Below are 22,332 nucleotides of genomic sequence, written 5' to 3' on the forward strand. Positions count from 1 at the left end.
GCTGTCCAAGACACCTTTGGCGTAAGAAAGGCAGAAAATCGGCCTTGCAAGTGAGTTACTGCACAGTACTGCATGTCACAGCGCCCGCCCCGCCCCTCAATCTCCACTCTGGCCGGGTCATAAGCACAGATCACCGGCTTTAATGAGCCCATGACATTCCTTTCGATCTCTATTGATCCTCTTGCACAGGCTTGTAGATTAGGTATGGGCTAAGGGTGGGGTGGGGGCGGCGGTTCCGGAGCAGTCTGCCGGCGGGCGTCCTTGGTTGGTAGTTAAGAAAAGAAATAATTCTTAGGCGGGGAGGGGATATCGTGCATCGAGCATATAACATAGGGGCTGAGTGCTTTCGCCATATCAGGATTAGATTCAATGATTAGTACTTACATAGTGAGTGCTTATCAGAAACAAATATACCGGACAATAACTTAGCCGAGTCTACACCTGTCTATCTGGGTATGTTGGCTGAGATGGCGTGATGATACCGGAAGCCTAAATATCATTAAGTTTGTCTGTGCGAAGTATTCCTCTCGAATTATCCGGATCCTGGTTTAACAAGGGTATACCATCTACAGTCCAGAAGTGCAGTGCCTGATTATCCGTCTGTATCTGCTGGGCTTAAGCTTAAGCAATCGATGATTTAAAGGGGTGGTAGTGCTGATTCCCTATGCTTCCAGGTTCGACCAACTGGTCAACGTTGGATGCTAACCCATGACCGATATTACGAAGTATTACAAAGTATTAGGAAGTGGGAGGAGGGGTGAACAGCAACTGCAGCGGCTATGGGAAGACTGCCACCCAGCAGCAGTCAGTCGTTCGTGGTAGGAATAATAAACACCAGCTACCTTAGCTTAGTTCGCCTAGGAGCGTTCCCTGTTGGCTATAGCCTTGCAGTACAGAGTACCATACAGTACCACACCGTACCCCATACAGTACAACACGCCAAATGAACGAGTTCATCGGTGTCTCCAGTGCAACCCCCGCCTGCCTACTCGAGCACTAATTTCAGCCTTGAGGGCTCAGCTCTCCCCCTTCGCCCCATCCCACCCCGCATTGCAGTCGGGGTCATGATTGGAGCGATCATGAGGCCGCCTGGTCAGAAACAAGCTAATGCACTGAGACGAGCCATAACTGAGCCGCTCCCCCATCTCATTTGTGCATCAGCCATGTTGCTTGCTGGGTCTACCGAGCAGCTAGCTACCTAGTACAGTGGTGATTTTCTCCGCTTACACGGACTGTTGCCCATGGACCCAAGGAGGAGGCTGGCCCCGAGCGTTGTGAAAGTCAGTCAGCACGGACCCAGCAGCCCAGTCCCAGCCCAGTCCCAGCCCAACTGCTCTGGACCACCTTTACAGTACCTGCATCCTGTCCAGGCATGGGTTTCGAGGCCGACTCACGTGCTGTCTGTCAAACTTGGAATTGGCCATCGCAAGCGCCGTGGATGGTTGCTTACGGTATCTTATTACCTAGCCCCTTCACTGGTGGAAATCCGAAGATCGGTGACTGCTGTCGTCCCGCGAAGAACCCATCTCATTATGTACTGCACACTAAGAAACCCCACAGCGCCAATATCAAGCATAAAGCCCACGAGCCCTAGAAGTTCGGCTCGCTCAGCACCTCAAACCGCGTCTGGACCCGGATGTCGCCGGGCTCCCGCTCGGCCAGCCGGTCAGCCAACTCAGACTCGGACGGGGTGGAGTCCACCTTGACGACGGTGGTGAGCACGCTCGTCCTCTCGCCCGAATCCTGCAATTCGTCCCGCGACGCCGCTAAATCTCCGGGCGTGGAAAGCGATGCATACGGACGACGAGAACAACGGGGTCCGCCGCGGGATTGGTATTGGAGGAGGATTGGGGCTCGGGACAACGACCCGACGGATATGCTCCCGCCGCCGCCGCCACTGACGGAGTAGAACGGAGAAAGAGTGGAGTATTAGTCAGGAAGGTCTTTTCGTAAGGAAGGGGGGCGCTTCACGTACATACTCCCTGTTAGGAAGACGGTTGCAATCCCGGCTTTACAGCTGAAGGACGCCTGCAAGCCCCAGACTGTGGGGACTGGTAAGGCCATCACCATCACATCGCTGATGACGGTGGGGAGATTGGTCAGTTTGTACCAGAGGATCAGGTTGAAGCAGTGGCCGCCGCGGATGGTCTTGTCCCAGGTGAATTGCAGCGGGAAACATTCAACCTGCGCGGCGATGATCGTCGCGATCATGTTTCCCAGCAGAAACGCGATCACCCCCCAGCAGGCGGCCCGGTACAGGGGTTGCGTAAAGAATCGGAGGTAAAGCGCGACGACCGAGATGCGCGACATGGCGTTGGAGGGCACGTAGAACCAGTCCAGCACGTAGAGGAGCTCGAGGAAGGTCATGAGCTTCTGCGGATCTTCCTGTTCGACGGCGGCGCCATGTCGACCGAGCCCTCCTTTGATCACGTCGACTACCGAATGGAGAATACTTAGCAGGGCCCGTAGGCCTTTTGTTGCGAGTTGAATAGCCCGCATCCAGGGCCGGTGTGAACTCACGGTAAAGGCATACGAGGAGGCCCAAGAGACAAAGGTAGGAGGGGACGAGGAGGAACTCGTCCCATCCACGAGAAGCAGAGGTCAGGCTGCGTGCATACAGCCTCAAGGCTAGCAGGATCGTGGTGAAGACCAGGATAAAGCTTACAGCCGCCATGACCCGACTGCCATGATCAACCTCCAGCCATCCAGCAGGATAGCTACTTGATTGTGCAGACATGATCGCGCGAAGAATGAGAAGGCGGGATTTCCCCCTGCGAGGCACAAGACAACAATGTGAACAAATGGTTTGATTCCCTTGGGTTGGTTCCGGAATGACATACAGGGAGCTTATAATCCATGGCGAGGAGGGGCTTGCAGCGCAGTCATGATGCCCGCATCAGCCATCCAACGCCTTCTTCCCTTGCTTCCAGGGCGGCAGTGTTGGCTATTTACTTTCTGCGCCTTTCAAGCTACTGACTAGCTTGGGGGCCGTGTCTGCAGGCAGGGTGTCAGCGATAATTTGAGGCGGTGATTCCCCTGCAATCTCTTATGCAGCTACTGCGTGCTAATGCATACGAAGTACAGTACAGTACGTACGCAGATCGGTCATATGAATAATACAGATGCCGGTAACATGGTCGGAGCCACGGCAGAGACCCCAAATTAGTGATTTACACAACTAGGAAGAAGAAAGCTTTAAGGGAGGGAGTCGATTTCGAACATGCTAGGCATGAAGACTCAACTACAGTACCAGGGCAAAAGGCGGCATAGGCACATTGAATGCTCCGCCAGAATTTCGCTCCACACCCATATCTGCACCTAAACCTAAGCCTTCTCTGCTTCCCTTTGATTCAAGTAAAATTGTACCACATCCTTGACCGCATCCTCGAACGGACGGAATTGCACATCCAGGTATCTCTCCGTCTCAGTTGAATCGTAGGCGATCGGGAGGGTAGGCAAGTTGGCCTGCTTGAGCTGGCCGGCAGCCACCGCCGCGGGGAAATTCTTTTCCACGATGCGCCACGCGTCGGCATAGTCGACGAGCGAGCAAGCGCCGAAGCTGTGCGGGGCGGCGTCTGCGGCAGATTCCAGCTGCAGGACCTTCAGATACACCTGCGCCAGATCATCGATGTGGACGTACCCGCCGTGGATGGGGGCGGGGCAGTCGATGCCCGTCACACTGCGCAGCAGGATTCCACAGGAGCTGCCCTTGGCGATGGCCGCGTCGGCAGTCAGCACCAACTCATCGCGCCCGTAGACGTAGCCGGGAATCACGCGGGCCACCGAAAATGGCGGCTTCTCTTGCTCGACAAATGCGTCCGTCTCGTTGAGCTCCGTGATCTTGCCCAGAACGTAGGCCTCAAACACGTTGGAGAAGGTATCGGGGATTCCCGGCAGGGTCACGCGGGATGTTGCTGTGACGGTGATGGAGGGATCGGGCATCGGGGCCATGTTGGCGACGATGGAGGAGGTGATCAGCACACGCTTGATGGTGGGGATCTTGAGGGCGGACTTCAGCAGGTTGGCGGTGCCCTCGACGGTGGGCTTCCAGACTTGGGTGAGAGGGTCGAAGCCGGGTACGGGCACTGGCGACCCCGTGTGGATCACGTACGTCGCATTTTTCAGCGCAGCGTCAAATGCATCCTCCGCCAGGATGTCCGGGACGATGGTGTAGGTCAGCCGGGCCCCGGGATTAAGTTTCTGGATAACAGGATTGGAGAGGATCATTTGGGCCTTTTCTTCGGAGCGCACAGTGGCCCGGACGGTATAGTCGGTTTTCTGGAGAAGTTCTTGAAGTACACGGAATCCAATCAGGCCAGTGGCACCAGTGAGGAGGACAAGATGAGGAGCCATGATGTGACCGAGACAGGAAAGGGGGAAGAGGTGGATTGAGACAGAAGAGGTAGTTTGAAGTTGGAGTTGGACGATGGACAAGTGCGAAGCAATGAAAAGAGAGGGAAAGGGGAAGAGGAAGATGAAGAGGAAGAGAGGGGCTCAGAATAAGGATGAGGAGAGCAATTTTTATACGGTATTATATGGAACAGTGGATCAGTGAATAGTGGAACAATTGCAAGATGTCTGTCTCGCTCGGTGATCGGGCGGGCTGTGCCTTGCAGCTAAAGTCCAGCTCCAGTCCAGCTAAATTAGCGGGCGGATCAAGCCTCCTTTGTTGCTTGCTTAGTTTTCAACTACGTACTGTACATTGTACTGTCCTTGCATACATTACGTGTCTCGGACGGTAATTTTATGCACTGTACATACTAGTCACTAGACTTGTTACTAGCCAGATATTATGAACATCAGGTCTTACTGCTCCCACGGTGCAGGCCATACTTTCATTCATAGTCCTGTATCCTGTATCTAGTGCTTATCTCTGGTAGCCCCCCTCTGGTAGGCCCCTGTTTCTTCCGATGTGTCCAGTACTACATGCATGGGGGCTTTATAACCCAGCTCACTTCCAATATTTACCTCCCCTTGACCCTGGAATTGGAGAAAGTCCCTCAATTCTCGGTGGTACACGCATTCACCTCCCGATTCTACACCATGGACCCTCGCAAGACCGACGCCATTCACAATGAGCGATTTGTGAAGATCATTTGTGTTGGTGCTGGTGCATCGGGTCTCTGTCTAGCGTACAAGCTACAGCGATCTTTCAGACAATTCTCCCTCACAGTATGTACACGTCCTGTACTTGTCCAAGCCAGCCGAAAAGACCATATCGTGCTAACGTGGAGTGGGACAGATCTACGAGAAGAACCCCGATATCTCCGGCACATGGTATGAGAATCGCTATCCAGGCTGCGCGTGCGATGTCCCCTCCCACAACTACGCCTACTCGTTCGAGCCGAAACTCGACTGGTCCAGTGTCTATGCAGGCTCCGCCGAGATCCGACAGTATTTCCGAGGGTTTGCCACCCGGCACAATCTCTGGCAGTACATCAAACCCTCCCATCGGGTGGTGGAAACCCGCTGGATCGAGGCGAGTGGACAGTGGGAAGTCCAGGTCACGGACCTGGCATCGGGCCACCTTATCCACGACTGGTGTCATATCCTCGTGCACGCAACGGGCTACTTGAATCAACCCGCTTGGCCCCAGATCCCCGGCTGGGAGGATTACACGGGGATCAAGCTTCACAGCGCCGACTACGATGAAACGATCTCCTTGGCGGGGAAAGATGTCCTCCTGATCGGCGCGGGTTCCTCGGCGGTGCAGATCCTACCGGCCATTCAACCGATTGTCAACCGGGTCAAGATCTTCATCCGTTGCCCAACGTGGCTGCTGCCCGATATCAGTACTGAGGCGGGACAGTTCTCGCCGGAGCAGATCGCCCGCTTCGTTGAACAACCGGAGAGCGTACAGCGGTTGCGCCTCGAGAATGAGCGCACGATGAACAGTATCTTCAGTAAGCGATTTCCCCCGACAATTTCTGCTCAGGACCGGATGACCTGGCTTCGCTCTAGACAACACAAACTAACATCCGGGGGGGGGTGCTTGTCAGCCATGTACCTCCGGGACACCGTCCTCCAGCGTCAAAGTCGCGAGCTCCTAGAGTCCGTAATGCGGAAAGGTCTGCCGAAGGAGGAGATGCAGCGACGGCTCATTCCCAACTTTGCCGTCGGCTGCAAGCGCGTGGTACCCTCCGGCTTGCGGTACCTCGAGACCCTGTCGAAAGCCAACGTCGAGATCGTCTACGGCGGGGTGTCGTCCGTCTCGGCGACGGGCTGCTGCAGTGAGGACGAGACGGCGCACCGCGGCGATGTCATCCTCTGCGCCACCGGCTTCGACACCTCGTATATCCCGCGCTACCCGATCCTTGGCCCCGGCGGACGCAACCTCCAAGCCGAGTGGGCCCAGGAGATCGTGGGCTACATGGGCGTGGGCATCCCGGAGTTTCCCAACACCTTCACCATGCTCGGGCCCTACACGCCGGTCTCCAACGGACCGACGCTGGTCGCCATCGAGGCGCAGGCCGACTACATCTGCGCGTTCATCGACCGCTACCAGACCGAGCCCATCCACTCCATGGCCCCGAAGCGCGAGGCCTGCGCGGCGTTCACGGCGCATGTGGCGACCGTGATGCAGAAGACCGTGTGGACCGACCGCTGCCGCAACTCGCATAACAACCATGCCATCGGCGGTCGTACCCCGACCACCTGGCCCGGGAGCACGTTGCACTACCTGGAAGCCATCCGGGAGCCGCGCTACGATGACTGGGACCTCCGGTACACGGGCAATCGATTCGCGTGGCTGGGGACGACGGGCATCTCCCAGGCCGAGTGGGACGCCACTGCCGACCTGGCCTATTATATCCGGCAGGCCGATGACGACGCCCGCTGGGCGAGTCGGTGGCGGCGCAATCTCGCAATCGCCCAGACGGGCACCATGATGCCGCCTCGCATCCTGCACAGGCAGGCGAAGCTGGCGGTGAAAGAAGACGATCGCCCAGACCGGCTTCAGTCTCGTGCGTAGGGCCCAGAGATGGACCTCGTTCTCAGCAAAGCTTGAGCGGCCTCTGGGCTGGCGTGGGGGTGGTGCTTGCGGCTTATGCATGTGCAAGGATTGTGTGTTGAAGAAGGTTTGTTAGGACAATGATGATCTAGAGTCGAGGCCCGGTTTACTTTTAAGTGCTTCGTAGTATATATATACCACAATACAAGTGTTCACTGGGATTTTCTTGTTATTAGGATAGATCTGGTCCTTTGAACGCCGTGGACAACACTAAACCTTTTTAAAAACAAATCTTCTGGGCATTTGACTACGTGCTGCAATTCGGTAGGATTCAAAATATGGACTTCGTGGCCCTCAAACCACTAAGACACTATCGTCCAGATGGAGCTGTGCAGACAACTTGAAGTCAACCGATCGTCCTACGCCTCTTCGACCTCTGGCGCATGAAGTAAAGACACGATCATCCGACCCCCTTGCAACAGAACAGAGTCATTGTTTCTGCAAGTACCCATATTCAATAAGAATCGCCACCGTTGGTTCAGCGAAGGTAGCCGGAAGTAATAGACCGTAAACTAACTCCGTTCAGACTACCCTGCGGTGCGGTTGGCCACCTACCAAAGGTGGCTGACACCACTAGGCGAGTTTTCGGTTACATAGAGCAAGAGATAGAGCCAGGTCTGATATCAAACTCAAATATCCCAGTCGGTTGCACTCAGCCTCCCTTATCTGTACACCAGTTTCTGCATCCTTGTACACTTCTTCAATTTTTCACTCTCGACCTGTTGAAGAGAAAGACTTCAACAATGGAAGAACCAATCAACCTCATTCCCTATAATGCTGACGCATTGAGGGAGAGTGAATACCCAATACTCCGAGATACACACTCACAACTGTCATGGCTCCCTATGTCCCACTTGAAGACTAATATACCTATGTAGACGAGACATACTTAGATCATACCGGCACCACTCTCTATGCGCAGTCTGCTTTGACGAGCTTCATAAACAAGATGTCAAGCAATCTGTTCGGGAACCCACACTCAGACTCACGATCCTCCCGGCTGTCAACCGAAAGGGTCGATGAGATCAGGAAGCAAACATTGGCATTCTTTCACGCCGACCCGGAGCATTTCGATCTGGTCTTTGCCATGAACGCCACCGCGGCGATCAAATTGGTTCTTGAGGGTCTTACCCATCCGCCTGTCTCCGATAGCCCCGGGAAGACGTTCAAGGGGCCCGGACTCTGGGTGGGGTATCATCTCGAGTCTCACACGAGCGTTGTGGGACTACGTGAACTGGCTGCTGCCGGGCAACACTGCTTCATGTCGGATAGCGAAGTTGAGGCCTGGATCCGGCCAAATCCCGCCAGGGACAAGACCGATCGATGTCCAGTACAAACCTCCAACACGTTCCAGGTCGGTTTGTTTGCATATCCAGCACGATCGAACATGACCGGACGACGGCTCCCTCTTCATTGGCCGGGCCGTCTCCGACAATCACAATACGCCTCTCACCAGAGAGTCTTCACCCTGCTGGATGCTGCTGCACTGGCTCCGACTGCGTCACTGGACTGCTTCCGGGACCCCAATGGAGCCCCCGACTTTACAGCCGTCAGCTTCTATAAGATCTTCGGATTCCCTGACCTGGGAGGGCTGATTGTGCGTAGGGATCCGCCCAGGCTCTCGTGCAGCGACCCTACTTTGGCGGAGGCACGGTTGAGTTGGTCACTTGCTCCGACCATCCCTGGCATTCCAGGAACCCATCCCGCATCCACGAGATACTTGAGGATGGCACAGTCCCCTCTCATAGCATACTGGCCCTGGGGTGTGCTCTGACAACCCACAAGCAGCTGTACACTTCTCAGGAGCACGTGTCTCACCACACCACGCGGCTTACAGCACACCTCTACCAGTCGCTTTCCTCGCTTCGCCACCATAACAGCGTCAAGGTGTGCGAGATCTACCAAGATCCACCGGCGGAGTACGGCGACAGTACGACCCAGGGGTCCATCGTCGCCTTCAACATCCGCTCCGACAAGGGGCGATGGCTCCGGCTCTCGCACGTCACGTCGAAGAGGCGGCCAACGAGCACCGCATCCACCTTCGCACAGGCTCAGTCTGCAACCCCGGCGGACTCGCAAAGCTCCTCCAGCTGGAGGAATGGGAGCTGTTCCAGAACTACACGGCGGAAGTACGTTGTGGCTGTCGCAGCGTGCTTGTGGGGCATAAGCCTTCAGGGATAATCCGCGTGAGCCTTGGGGCGATAGAGCACCCTGAACGATGTCGAGCATTTTATAGGATTTGTGCACCATCTGTTCGGTGCAGGCGCCGTTCCTCCCCTGGCGCCTCCGTCCAATTCTCCTGCACCCCAGCACCTTCACGTACACACACCCTGATGATCTATCCAATCCACGGCGCCGCCGCCTACACGATCCCCGTGCAACAGTCGTGGCATCTCACCCCTCAACGGGCCTGCAGTGGGACCGACAATGGTGCCTGCTCAAAGACCTGCAGAAAGGCTCGATCCTCCACCAGGACCACGCACCGCGACTCCTACTCCTCCAACCGATGGTCGATGCCGTGCACGGCATCCTGCGCATTAGCGTGCACCACTCCCTGCGCCGGCGCAACACCACAAACTCCGGCAATCGATGGCTATAAGAAGAAGGAAAACCGAGAAAACTTGACAGCCCTTGTTATGGTGATGCCCTCAGTTTTCTTAGCCTTGTATCAGTGCCACAGATCTAGGAGAGTGTTAGTTTGTACACGGTTTAGAGAACCTACTCCAGTCACGTGGCTTACCGCGGTATATAAGCGGAAGCTGCCCAGGGATTGCTGACGAAGCGAGCCAGAGCAATCCGGGAGTGACCGGAGTTTCCAGGGCGTGCTCCGTGAGCAATCCGTGAGTGTCCCAGAGCGCACACAGATCTTTCACGTGCCGCCCTCATAAAAGCGGCGGCACCTCACTCGGGTAAGCAAACGCGAGTCGCAGCAAAACAGTTCACTTATACACTACTACACTACGTACAGTCCAGCTGTTCGACAACGCCGAGAGGAGCGGCAGAGGTCCGGGGAAATGGCATGTGAAAGATCTGGGTCTCACACGATCCACCAGCCTCCTCCCAATTATCAGGCTTGTGGGTTCTATTTCTGAGCCGTCATCCACGCCCTCTGCGGTTGAGGGATAAGAATGAATAATGACTCATATGCCTCGCGCTCGACGCAATGGGGCCCGCTAGATTGTTTCAAGATCTTGGTTGTCTTCTCCCATCAACTGTGTGGAAAGCTATGTACGAGCTGGGTCGAGCTGGGTCGTTCGTTCTTTGCATATTACATTACGTTCATAATTCCCATCCCAATCAAGCCACACTCACTTCATCCCATAGTACTGCGTCGGTGCCATGCCAACCTCGTCCGTCCACTTTCTAATACAGCAAACACATCCCACCAGCGAAGCATTATAACCGTTCAAAACCAAGGAAATATATTTCAGCTACTTTTGGTCCACTATGTTCAACATATGTACTCGACTCTTCAGTCATAGATCCACAAAGCTCGACGTCTACTCAACAGGAGTGAAATACCGCTTGAACCGATCGATCCGGGTCAACTTCAACTCTACAATAACCGAGTGACAGCTCATCAAGAGGCTGGGAAATCGCACAGTCCAAAAGTTCAAGTAGCCTTCGGGAAGACCACCAATATGCGCCTTGAGGGGCTCGGGCATGTCGTTGTAGTGATTGCGCTTGTTGCGCAGAGCCCGCAGAAGATCCAGGACCTTCGATCCGGTATACTTGCGCTGTTTGCCCAGGTTATCCTTGAAGTCGCGAGGTAACAACCGTAGGAAGTCCATATCAGGACCCATGACTCGCTCAGCCACGGACTCAAGGCAGAGCAGGGCATCTGACGGAGGGTCACGTGGCTCGAATTCGAAATGATCCGAGACATCGCACAGGAAACTGAGACGGTCGGATGGAGGCCAGAAGAACGGATGCGTCAAGACGGCGCTCGCATCAGGACTAAGATAAATTAGACTTGCTAGTATTAATTAGGGAAAGTCGAGGTGACATACCGTTTGCGTGGGTCCAATGACAACATGGACTGAATCAAGTCCTCTGCTTCGAAGGCATATTCGCCGAGGCGTTGAAGTTCATCAAGATTATAGTTGCCTTTGACAATGTTGGCCTCCCGCATGAACTTGCCATTCTTGTCGAACGGATGGCAGCCCCGAGTCAAGACATAATAGAACACGCAGCCCAAGGAGAAGATGTCAATAGCCCGGGTCGCCCGACGGTTCGTTTGAGGATCAACAACGGCAGGCTCAGAAGATTCAGTGTGCTGAGATTCAGTGCTCATCATGGCTGGGGTCATGTCCTCGTCCATCAACAGCTCAGGTGCTCGCCAACCAGAGGTACCTGCCGCATGTGCTGTAGTCGCGCGGAAAGAGCTTTGGTTATCCTCCAATTTCTTACACAAACCAAAATCGGAAATGAGTAACCGCAGCGAGCCCAAACCCGTGCGACCGCGGGGCATGGCAACGAGGATATTCTGCGGTTTCAGATCTCGGTGGACGATCTTGAGTGAGTGAAGGTACCGTACGCCCGCAATGATCTGGCGCAAGACGTCGGGCATATCCATTCCACCTTGAACCAGCTGTGGGTAGTCACCCGGGCGTTCGACGACGTCCTGCAGAGAGGCCGGACAAAGCTCCAAAGCAATGTAGAGGAACCCAGCTGCTTGCTCACGACAGTAATACCGAATGACATTACCGTGGTCGTCACTTTCCTGCAACAGGCTAACTTCGTGGGATGCGATATCGTAGAACTCGACCAACATGCGCTTCACGGCAACATCTCGACCGTCAAATGAGCCTCGGTAGACAACAGTTCCATGGCTACCATGTCCTAGCACAACATCTGTGAAGACCTTGAGACGGCCGATCTGGAGCACGCCATCCATCTGGATGATCTCGTTCGAGACAGTCCGGGTCAATTGGATGTCTGGTTCGAGGTGAGTCTGCGGTTGAAGATTGTTCACTTCCTCTACGACGCGATCCGCCTGCTCTTTTGCCTCGCCTTCGGTGGGCTTTTTGCCACGTCTGTGATTCTTTCCACCCCGGCGGCCCCGACGGGCTTTCTTCTTAGGCTTCTCTCCCTCGCCCTTTTCTGAATCCTGCAGGTTGAAGTCGTCCACGTCGTCATCAGCGTCGGGTCCTTGAGACGGCTCGCGAATGCGTACTCGAGGAGTAGTGTCAGGTGCTAAAGTGTTTGCAGACTTCTTGGGCTTCGGGGTCATGTCACCAGCAGACTGTTGCTCCTCAGAAACGCTCACATCGACTGTCACATCGGGTGTGGACTCAGTAGCGTTGATTTCTCGCTTAATGTGAGGGCCATCAATGACTGGTGTTGACGGCGTCGACAATGATGGCTGTCCATAGGACACAATAATGTTCTTTAGATCCAATTTCTGTTTGGCCAGTTCCTGGATATTGTGGGAGTTGAACCAGATGAATGTTCCGAAAAACAGCAACAGTAGCGTGACAAAAATGTCTACAGCATTGTCCCAGCCCTTGCGAATAATGGTACTGTGTCGAAGAGCAGGTGGCAAGGCTATTTCGGATGAGGTGTGGACGAGTCCCCGAGGAGGCGTGTCATTAGAATAGTCTGCAGACGACGGCCCAGAGATGCTTGGAATGTGGCGGCGAACCACGCGGGGAGCATGCAGAGAGTGTACGCCGGCCAAGGCGTCCTGCTGCTGTCTCGTACTCAAGCTTGTCAAGGGCTGCCCATGGCGGAGGTAGTCTTTCTTGTAACACTGCGCCATCTTCGCCCTCCCCGTAACAAGAGGGTACGTCTCTTCCGACATGGCGTACCATCCACCCGCCTCCGTGCAATCTATGAAAACGCGCGAATCACGCTCATCCAGCGATCCATAGTCAGGATCAGGCGGTTGTGAGGGTTGCGAGAGAAGGACCAGCGGCGTGGGCTGATTGGGCGAGTCACTACCGACGGGACGAGCGACATCAAAGACTCGAATGATTGGACTCGAGAAACGTTGAGTGTAACGTGGGCGGTCCATCTCAGAATGGTCGAACCCGAGGACCACACCATCATGCATGCTGTAGATGAAGCTTTGGTCCATGGTGTTCACGTATTGACTCTGGAGGTCGATGTCACGGTTGTTGGCCGTCCACTCCGAGTACTTAAGCGTGCAGATGGGATCGCCCGTTTCGGTGTTTTGTATCGCTACCGTGTATTCAATCCGACCCAGCACCAAGGTGCCGGAAGGAGTCTCACACTCCTCTGCGTCCGCATCCAGGCCATCCACCTTTCGACATTCCTGTCCCGACGAGACCGGGCCTCGGGAGCTGAACACACGTAGGATAGTCCCAGTTCGTGCATCGATGGTATACAAGGTTGTTTCCTTTCGTGCCGTGTAGGTGACAGCCGGGTCATCCCCAGAGTAGGGTGTCTCATCCACCAGTTCCTTCACGGTCAACCCCAATTTTTGTAATCCTGCATCTGGACCTGGGCTGTAGATATAGAGGTTACCGCCCTGACTCGGCTCTACTATCCAGATAAAATCATCCTCCGGTTGTTGGCGATCGAAACTCGATCGATTCGATCGATGATAGATACTCTCGACCGTGGGGCTGCTTGGGACCTCCAAGGCCCAACGGGCCGCACCGGTTTTGCGGTCACGGGCGTGAATGGAACCGTCGACGGTCGCCAGAAGGACAAAGTCCTCAACCTTCCAGTCCTGCAGAGACCGCGCGTGAAGCTGCGGAGCCAGACCAGCCGACGGGCTGCTGCTGACTTGGGCAGGAGGGGCTCGAACGGCGCGGCTAGAGCCCGCCAGAGCCATGGTTGCAAGGGCGCTCACATCGTTGGACTTCACATCCGATACGTATGGGGGATTGCTCCCCGCGGAGGGTCCGTTGGGTTGTTGCAGAACGGAGACGGTGGAAGGAAGGTCATATTGCTGTTGATGATGTTGTTGTCGTTGCCACTGCTGCGGAGTAACAAGAACAGGAAGCAGGAGAAGTGCGACACTGGAAGGGAGGGTCGACTGGGCGCCAGGCAGCCGCCACCGCATGCTGAGAGACTCCTATACTAAGGAGCTGAGATTCGACTTGGGAGTGTGGGGTGGAGTGAAAGAAAGCAAGAGAATCAAAAGGGGAGTAGTGATACGGAGGGTGTCATGAGTCGAAGCTAGCCTCAACGAGGTGAAGGACTAAGGAAGAGGAAGAAGAAGAATAAGTAGCAAGGATGAAATTGAAAGGTAACGATGGGATGGGGGGAAGTAAAAGAAGGAGTCAGAGACAGGGAGGAGAAGAGAGAGAGAGAGAGAGGGAGGGAGGGGGGAAGTGTGGATGAATAAAAGAAGGAGGAGGAATTGAGTGGATGCATTGGATGACAGGGCGGGAAGGGGAGGATCTGAGAATGTCCACCACCACCGCAGACTGGACTGGACTGGACCGGGGGGGGAAGGGAGAGCACGTGACCCACACACTCACCGGGAGAGTTGTTGCAGGCTGACGCGTTTGTGCCATTTGCATCGCCTCTCCCAGCCCGCCCCGGCCGGCCCGTCAGCCCTAGAACGGTGCAGTTGTGGATTATGCCAGGTGGATTGGATTAGGATTGGATTGGATTGTGGGTGCAATAGTGGAGGAGGTTCGCGCCGGTCTGGTCCGGAAGATTCCAAGGTTGATACTCAATCTGGACTAGATTCCCTGTCCCTAACCGATAAGGGGCCAAAATAGAAGCCACCTGCACTGCACCATCACGTCAACCGTAGGTTTCAGAGGCGCAGCAGGTAGTGAAAATTCTTCGTCTCATACTCTCGGAAAATATCGTCTTTTATCTGACTGATAATAAAAATTGTGGAAGACCTTCCACAGGCACAATTTCATTAATCATTCATTAGGGGATGTATCCTTTTAATTGTTTGTCTCAGCGGTGCAATTCGACGTGCTCCACCTTCCAATCAATTCTGGGTCTTAAGACAAGAATATATCGCGCTAGATAGCACGATTTGCGGGAATTAACAGTCATCTGCGATGACACCGGCGATCATCCGAGTAAGACATTATCCTTCTCGGCATTCTCTACCATCTTGACCAGGGCATCAGCGACGCCATAAGAGAAGGCATAACCACCCCCTGCGAAACCATAGGCCGACAGAACAACACGGTCACCGTGCTTCTCAGAATCCAAGCGGAAGCCGCCTCGTCGTGATGGCCGGATTCCCACGATGTAACTGAGTGCCTCCTCAGAGGGTGACTCCGGGACAATGTCCGGCGCGAGTCGGTGCGCACGCGCAATCTCATCTCGAGCAATATCCATATCTATCTCGGGCGAACTGCAACAAATCAGCGTTTCGGGCCCGTGGAAATATCGTGAAACAATACTCACAGGGTGTCCGCTTGTTTGACGCCGCCGAGAACCACACCATGCGACATAGGCCGGGGGATGATATAGGTATATTCCTGTCCATTCCTGAAATACATGGTGCGGCAGTTGTCTGTTCTGTAAAATACATTTTGACCTCTTTCAGGGAAGCATTGGTTATCGCGGACATCTTTGAGAGTCTTGCTCCCAATACCACTGGCGTTGATAAAGATACTGGATTCGGGAAACATACGATAGAGTTCTTCGAGAGACTCTACTCGCTTGCGAATGAACTGGCCACCAAGCTCGGTGATTTTCTTACCCAGATATGGCATGTGGATTGTCGGATCAGTCACAAGGGTCTCATAGCGCCATCCACAGCTGAATTCAGAGGGAAATTCTCCTGGTTGCAGGTCGCGCCACTGATGAGTGAGTTAGCAAGACGTTATGATGAAACGAAGTACAGTCTATCGCACCTTAGAAAGAACAATCTTTCCCCATGCTGACGAGTTCTCGGAGGGAGGCTGCTCGAGGTATTCATATGAGTCGACAACACAGACGCCCGAATCCGGTTCCTCTTGTGCCATCTTCAGCAGATGGCGGTGGGTGACAGCTTGGATGTATCGATACTCTGGGCTAATGCCCCCAGCTGCATGCCATGCTGCCCCGGCCCAGGCGGACGCATACCAAATGCTTTGATCGCCAGGCAAATACTCGGCTACCAATACTACCCGGAAACCATTCTGCAAAAGCAGTCTTGCTGTGGCACAACCAATAATCCCTGCTCCTAAGATGATAATCGGCCGTTGAGGATAAGGGACACTCGAGGTGCGCGAGGGCTCATGAAGCTGGCCCATGTTGCCCGATGATTTGAAAATCTTCTGCAAGACCATAAGCTCGTGAGTATGTCGCCCCCACCAGAGTGACTGCGGCAATGTCAGGTGGTAGAGAGCGGGGCGGGGGTACGAAAGATAATCAAGTGAAGTGGGCCTCTGACGGTGGAAGTGCCGTCAAGACGTGTCCAAGGTACAGTTTAACTCTATGAGAAAAGTAGATCGCTCCGCAGAACCAGGCGTGGCGAGAAGCTGTGGAGAGGCTAGCTCATACTGGACAAAGCCATGGGAGGAGAACAGAGGGCAGGACAGCATATATAACCATCAGACAAGAGTATGGTCCGGACGGTCCCGCCGAGATATGATAACATGGCCTCGAGAGGAAAGATTCTATCTGTTTGCGGCGGTGGGCATTCGGATCGAAGCGCCCAGATTGAGGATTGCGGCAGGCGGTTCGACCCGCCGGTCGGGTCGAGCCGCTGCTGGCAAGCACACTTTTGCCCCGATCCTGCGACAGTTGCTACTCTTTCGCGTACTTATATCGATGGTCAAGACTCCGCCATGCGATAGTCAAGCGAAAACTTGTCAGCAACGAACGCATCAGGCATGCTGATAGGTGTATTGCTATAGAAAGCATGTCTTGACCGCGACAGGCGGCTTGCACACGCGGCCACTCCCGACAAGTGGGTAGCTCCTATTTCACCTTTGTTCCGCTTCTAACACCCGACTCAAGATTGGGAGTGACTCTGGCGGTAGTTTGTCCTCTGTGACACACGGAAGGCGAGTAGGTTCGGCGGCATTCAATCGTCCAAGAATAGCTCTGAAACGCGTACATGGCGCTTGAACATGAGACTTCGTTCGTCCGGTGTTTTTCGGCTGTGACAAATGATCATTTTGGCATCAATGCTAGAGCAAACCTGCTCAGTCAAACTTTCAAGTAGGCAGCTCCTCAACGAAAGGGAGAAGTGAGGAGTGGATTGCGGTGAGGAGAGCTGACAACTTCGAGAGTTGACGATCGAGCCGATCAACGGCATGGCGTCCTTGGCGGGTTGTTGCACTGTTTGCATGAGCGGGTAGTCACGTGACGTGAGCAGGATAATGACTAACCAGATCTCGAGTCACGTGGCAATCGGCCCGACTGCAGCGGCAAATGGAGAAACTGGAAAACTGTACGTAATGCCACGGCCGGGAATCGGAGTCGTGGCCAACCTACTCCAAAATCAATCTCTGTTTCACTCAACGAACAGTATGGCCCCAATCTGGATTTCGATCGTTTGTCGTTCAGCAAACACGGCTTCTCAAAAGACTGTCCTGGGCGATACGTCATAATCAAGAGGGGCAAGATACAAGATAGTTTGCTCGGGTGCCCAAGTCAAGTGATCATCTGTTGCACAGTATAACCCGGCCTGCTGACCATCTCCGACTGGGCAGACAACCTCAATCCACTGGCCGCGACTCCAACAGGATTTAGTATTTTTGGAGCTCTTCTAGACTCGATACATTTTGAGAAGTAACCTTGAGCTTCACTCAAAAAGGGAGCGCTGCCTGAAGGGGAAGGCCCCGCATTCTTATTTTGTTTTCCCCCGCCATCCTTAAATTTTCCCTCTCTTTTCTCTGCGCCACAGCCCCTGCTTTGGACCACAAGTCTATTGGAAACCCAGAATGCGATCAACGTCAGAGTTAAGCAACATGGTGGCCTTGAACGGGGCTCTGCCTGAACTGGCCGAGCAGCAGGCCGAGGATACAATTCCCGAGTCCCGCGTCCTCATCATTATGACTGGAGGTACCATTTGTATGCGGCAATCACCATCGGGTTTTGTACCTGCCCGGGGCTTCCAAGATCAGTGTCTCGCCCGTGTTCCGACTTTTAATGATGGTTCCCACACGAGCATGATGGACGTCGTCGTGAACGCGGACAAAGAGGTGGAGGGGCATCCCAGTCTGCGGACACCAGTAACCGCATATGGCCAGCGAGTAAGATACACCGTGTTCGAGTTTGAGGAGCTGCTAGACAGTAGTTCCATCGATGCGAAAGGTTGGGCCGAGATCGCTCGCACCGTTGAGCGGAACTACACACGCTTCGACGGCTTCGTCGTCCTGCACGGCACAGACAGTCTGGCCTATACTTGCTCGGCTCTCAGTTTCATGTTGCAGAACCTCGGAAAACCGGTGGTCTTGACGGGTGCCCAGGCCCCGATGCTCGAGTTGCAGAACGATGCCACGGATAACCTTCTTGGATCACTTGTTGTGGCCGGCCACTTCATGATTCCCGAGGTCTGTCTGTATTTCAACAACAAGCTGTTCCGCGGAAACAGATCATGCAAGGTGGCGGCCAGTGATTTCGCTGCCTTCAACTCTCCCAATTGCCCCCCGTTGGCGGTCACAACCTCAATGCGCACGAATGTGGATTGGGAGCTGGTAAATCGACCCAAGAGCTTGGACCATTTCAGCATTCAGACTAACCTGGACACTACCCACGTTGCCTGTCTTCGTATCTTCCCCGGTATCAAACCAGAAATGGTGGACGCTGTGTTGAAACTGGATGGTCTCCGCGGTTTGGTCCTGGAGACCTTTGGGGCCGGAAATGCACCTAGCGGGCAGGATAATGCTATGACCAACGTGCTGGCTGCTGCCATCAAGAGAGGCATCGTCATCGTCAACGTGACTCAGTGTGAGTTCACCTCGGTCTTCCGTCATTGTGTCTATGCCAGCTAACGCTGACCTACGTAGGTCTCACTGGAAGTGTCAGCCCGGTCTACGCTCCGGGTATGAGCCTGTCCCGCGCAGGTGTTGTCGCCGGACTCGACCTGACCACCGAGGCGGCATTGACGAAGCTGGCGTATCTTCTTGCCCTGCCCGAATCCACTCCGGAATGGGTCGCTAAAAACATGTCTGTATCTCTCCGCGGAGAATTGACGGAGATGTCCCAGCCTGTATTCCGCCACCCAGACGGTGCCCTTCCGGAGCGTGTCCAGTCTCTTACCGTCCTGGGCTACACTATCGCCCAGGGAGACATTGACCGGGTGAAAGAAATCGTGGTCAGAGAGCACCATTGGCTGCTCAATGATGCCGATTACTCGGGCAATACTCCGATCGTAAGTCTCTCTTTCTCCGATTCCGTGCTTCTTGATCGGATACAGTAATTGACATTTTGCCCACAGCATCTCGCGGCCACCTCTCCCTCTGTCGAAATCTTGCGCTATCTCCTTCTACAGGGTGGTTCAGTGCACATCCGAAACCGCAACGGTCGCACGCCTTTGTTCCTGGCGGCCAACGCAGGACTCTCCGAGCACGTGCTGCTGCTCCGTAAGTCCGGAGGCCACTTGCACTCGGATGAGCGGACTGCCGCGCAGCTGCTCGCGCGGCGACGCCCGGCGGTCTGGGGCCTGGCGGGCATCGGCCCTCGGGAGGTCAGTGAGCGGGAATTGGAGGAAATCGACGATGAGGGCTCGTCCCTGGGCCGCACGGCGGAGAAGTTGATGGCTGGATCGGCACCTTGAGCATAAATCCTTATAACACAGATGATAGATATGTCTTTACCTAGATTTGGTGTGAAAGAGAAGTTCGGATCTGGCACCAATCCGCCTCGGGTGGATAAGGTGCGAGTGGAGGGGACAGTGGTGACGGACTCATTAACGGCGCGGGTCTGTTTGGGAGTCTGTTACTTGTGCTAACCAGTATTATCAGTCCGAGTGTTGTGGACTCCTAGATCACCTTGTTTGCGCATGGTCGCTATATCCCTGGTGTTAGACAACCGTGGCTTATGCTTAGACATCGCACTTCACTAAATGCGCCAACACTCGCAATAATCTCAAACTCTCTTCAAAGCCAGCACTAGTGTTGAGAATGCTAGGATAGAAGAATTTTTCTCGCTTCTCGAATCAGACTGTAATCAAAATTTACAACAACAAACACGACCAGCAGATAGAATCCGCTCTACTCATGATTCTTACCGACGAACTGAGTATTCACGGAATACAGCTGGAGCCTGGAGACAGGTCCACCCACCCGCCGCTCCACCATATGACAAAACAGGCCCTGCCTCTGATTGTGCGAATAGCGCATATCCAACCACGCAGTCAACGAATAATCCAACATCTTCCCCGCAAAAACAAAAAAAAAAAAAGAATTATCAAGCAGCCACCGCAACAATCGGTGCCACCATGATTAGATAGCATAAAAGTCTATATCCATGTCTAAATCTATATCTATATCTATACAAGTCAAGTCCAGCCCGCCTCAACGCCACTTTTGGTATGTGCAAAACAAAATCATCATACACCGTCAACAGTCACCTCGACAGCAACAGCCACCTAAGGCTTGACAAGAACACCACGGTAGCGCATCTTACCCTGTCTGAGGGTCTCCATGGCCACCTCGATACCCTCCTTGGTGAGGGGGAAAGTCATAACGGCAGGGGTGATGTTCTTGCGGGCGGCGAACTCAAGCAGGGAGCGGATGCTATTGCGGGAGGCGACGAGGGAGCCCTGGATGCGGACGCCGCGCCAGACGAGGTCCAGCATGGGGATGCGGGCGGGCTCGAAGGCCACGGTGAGCGGGTAGATGCTTCCGTGGGTAGCCATGAGGGGGATGAGCCTGCAGGGCGGAATTGAGTTAGTTAGCTGGAGCGCATTTGCCAACTTTTATGATCAGGGGGAAACGTACGAAGGGTAATCGACGGCCCCGCTACCGCACAGCAGCAGGTGGTTGACGGGCTTGAAGCCCTCGGGGACGGCGTCGCCAGACCGGAAGACGTGGTACTCGGAGGCGCCGAAATCCATGGCCTCCTGGCGCTTGGCCTCGGAGCTGGACAGCACCACCACGTGGCAGCCCATGGCGGCCGCCAGCTTGATGGCGATGTGGCCCAGGCCGCCGATGCCCATGACGGCCACGCGGTCAGTCGCCTTGATGCCGTACTCAGACAGCACCGTCCACACCGTCGCGCCGGCGCACATCAGCGGCGCCGCGTTGATCGAGTCGTAGCCTTCCGGAATCGGGTACACGCACTTGGCGTCCCAGATCGCTCCGTAGCTGAACGTGCCGTTGTGCAGGTCGTGGAAGCCGTACTGCTTCTGGTTGCGGCAATATTGGTCCCATCCTGGTTTTCGGCGTCTGGTTAGCATCGCGAGCGTCTTATACCTGACATAGACAGGAAAGCATACCGGTAACGCAGTTGTCGCAGTTGGCACACACGCTGTGCGTGTATCCGAAGCCGACACGCGCTCCGACCTTCACATCAGTGACACCCGGACCGACAGCCTTGACGATTCCGACACCCTCATGACCCAGGACCTGGTCCGCCTTCAGGTAGTGCTCGTCGGTACCGCAGAGACCGGAGTGCGTGGTCTCGATGAAGACCTCGCCATGGCCGAGCTCGCTGGTCGTCTGGGCGGGCACGATCTTGCCCTCAGCGGAGCCGCGGAAAACATCGTATGTGAAGGAGGACATTGTGATCAAGAAGCGATTGATTGACTTTGTTTTCGTTCAGTTTATCACGTAGCGACCGTCGCGAGAGAAACGTGCACCTGTGGATTTATATAGAAGAATTCCATGCTGGAAGGGGTGGGTCGCGCCGGGCGACTGGGCAACGAATCGGGAGCCTCAGTGCGAGGACGTTGCAGAATTGTGGAACTGCTTTCATCAGTGCTGGATTAATTCTCTGATAGAGATTTTTAATGTGTCCGCACCTCGGCGGAACAATCGGTCGGGAGAATGTCTCCGAGAAAGTGCCCGTCGGTGCGACTCGGCGAAACTCTCCGCGGGCCTTGACTGTGCGTTCATAAACCAGGCTTATGTTTCAGAGCGAGGGATGACATGGTTGTGGAGGTTTCGCTGGGAATCGCTCCGGCAGTCTACTGCAGGGAGCAAACTCTTGAGCTCGGGACTACTTAGGCACTGACTAGAGACGGAAATTAAGCAGTATCTAGAATAAAGCTAAGCATATTAAGAAGAGACTAAAATTTACCTCCAGACATTCGATACGAGGTACAGCAAGAGCCTTTTGAGTTAGCCTTTCGAATTTTCCTCGCCCCTTTGATTTTTCCCCTTTTTTTTTTCTTTCTGTTTTCTCTGCCGCCCACTCGGCCCGATCTCAGCGGGATCCTTATCTATAGCTTAGGCCGAAAAAACCCCGGCTTCGGCAACCCGTCGGGAGTCCAATTC

The 22,332-nt window shown here is 54.5% G+C and overlaps 8 protein-coding genes across 8 annotated transcripts; 3 read left to right on the top strand and 5 right to left on the bottom strand.

Annotated features, from left to right (window-relative positions):
* Nucleotides 1-1,531: 1,531 nt before the first annotated feature.
* On the bottom strand, nucleotides 1,532-2,737 carry BO97DRAFT_388960 (uncharacterized protein; the record flags this gene model as incomplete). The annotated part of the gene is made up of 2 exons (XM_025693685.1): nucleotides 1,532-2,435; nucleotides 2,521-2,737. 2 exons carry the CDS (start codon nucleotides 2,735-2,737, stop codon nucleotides 1,930-1,932), a joined length of 723 nt encoding a protein of 240 aa, XP_025552325.1. The 3' UTR covers nucleotides 1,532-1,929.
* A 510-nt stretch (nucleotides 2,738-3,247) lies between these two features.
* On the bottom strand, nucleotides 3,248-4,565 carry BO97DRAFT_405042 (putative cinnamoyl-CoA reductase). Its single transcript, XM_025695093.1, has one exon. The coding sequence runs from the start codon at nucleotides 4,351-4,353 to the stop codon at nucleotides 3,325-3,327; it is 1,029 nt and encodes a 342-aa protein (XP_025552326.1). The 5' UTR covers nucleotides 4,354-4,565; the 3' UTR covers nucleotides 3,248-3,324.
* Nucleotides 4,566-5,043: 478 nt separating this feature from the next.
* On the top strand, nucleotides 5,044-6,970 carry BO97DRAFT_469901 (flavin-containing monooxygenase; the record flags this gene model as incomplete). Its single annotated transcript, XM_025699886.1, has 3 exons — nucleotides 5,044-5,172; nucleotides 5,243-5,903; nucleotides 6,000-6,970. The coding sequence occupies 3 exons, from the start codon at nucleotides 5,044-5,046 to the stop codon at nucleotides 6,968-6,970; spliced, it is 1,761 nt and encodes a 586-aa protein (XP_025552327.1).
* A 782-nt stretch (nucleotides 6,971-7,752) lies between these two features.
* Nucleotides 7,753-9,608, top strand: BO97DRAFT_433884 (PLP-dependent transferase; the record flags this gene model as incomplete). Its single annotated transcript, XM_025697638.1, has 5 exons — nucleotides 7,753-7,804; nucleotides 7,888-8,606; nucleotides 8,639-8,939; nucleotides 9,023-9,297; nucleotides 9,462-9,608. 5 exons carry the CDS (start codon nucleotides 7,753-7,755, stop codon nucleotides 9,606-9,608), a joined length of 1,494 nt encoding a protein of 497 aa, XP_025552328.1.
* An 809-nt stretch (nucleotides 9,609-10,417) lies between these two features.
* ireA (bifunctional endoribonuclease/protein kinase IRE1) lies at nucleotides 10,418-14,276 on the bottom strand. Its single transcript, XM_025692653.1, has 2 exons — nucleotides 11,020-14,276; nucleotides 10,418-10,966 (listed from the first exon to the last, which is right to left on the bottom strand). Exons 1-2 carry the CDS (start codon nucleotides 14,040-14,042, stop codon nucleotides 10,510-10,512), a joined length of 3,480 nt encoding a protein of 1,159 aa, XP_025552329.1. The 5' UTR covers nucleotides 14,043-14,276; the 3' UTR covers nucleotides 10,418-10,509.
* Nucleotides 14,277-15,019: 743 nt separating this feature from the next.
* BO97DRAFT_343466 (FAD-dependent oxidoreductase) lies at nucleotides 15,020-16,194 on the bottom strand (the record flags this gene model as incomplete). Its single annotated transcript, XM_025691702.1, has 3 exons — nucleotides 15,020-15,308; nucleotides 15,362-15,759; nucleotides 15,814-16,194. The coding sequence occupies 3 exons, from the start codon at nucleotides 16,192-16,194 to the stop codon at nucleotides 15,020-15,022; spliced, it is 1,068 nt and encodes a 355-aa protein (XP_025552330.1).
* A 1,201-nt stretch (nucleotides 16,195-17,395) lies between these two features.
* On the top strand, nucleotides 17,396-19,968 carry BO97DRAFT_405047 (putative lysophospholipase). Its single transcript, XM_025695094.1, has 3 exons — nucleotides 17,396-18,841; nucleotides 18,901-19,265; nucleotides 19,332-19,968. The coding sequence occupies exons 1-3, from the start codon at nucleotides 17,860-17,862 to the stop codon at nucleotides 19,668-19,670; spliced, it is 1,686 nt and encodes a 561-aa protein (XP_025552331.1). The 5' UTR covers nucleotides 17,396-17,859; the 3' UTR covers nucleotides 19,671-19,968.
* Nucleotides 19,969-20,360: 392 nt separating this feature from the next.
* Nucleotides 20,361-21,666, bottom strand: BO97DRAFT_388977 (NAD(P)-dependent alcohol dehydrogenase). Its single transcript, XM_025693686.1, has 3 exons — nucleotides 21,333-21,666; nucleotides 20,836-21,268; nucleotides 20,361-20,766 (listed from the first exon to the last, which is right to left on the bottom strand). Exons 1-3 carry the CDS (start codon nucleotides 21,616-21,618, stop codon nucleotides 20,484-20,486), a joined length of 1,002 nt encoding a protein of 333 aa, XP_025552332.1. The 5' UTR covers nucleotides 21,619-21,666; the 3' UTR covers nucleotides 20,361-20,483.
* Nucleotides 21,667-22,332: the final 666 nt, after the last annotated feature.

The sequence above is a fragment of the Aspergillus homomorphus genome, assembly GCF_003184865.1.
Source record: "Aspergillus homomorphus CBS 101889 unplaced genomic scaffold BO97scaffold_14, whole genome shotgun sequence".
Lineage (NCBI taxonomy): Eukaryota > Fungi > Ascomycota > Eurotiomycetes > Eurotiales > Aspergillaceae > Aspergillus > Aspergillus homomorphus.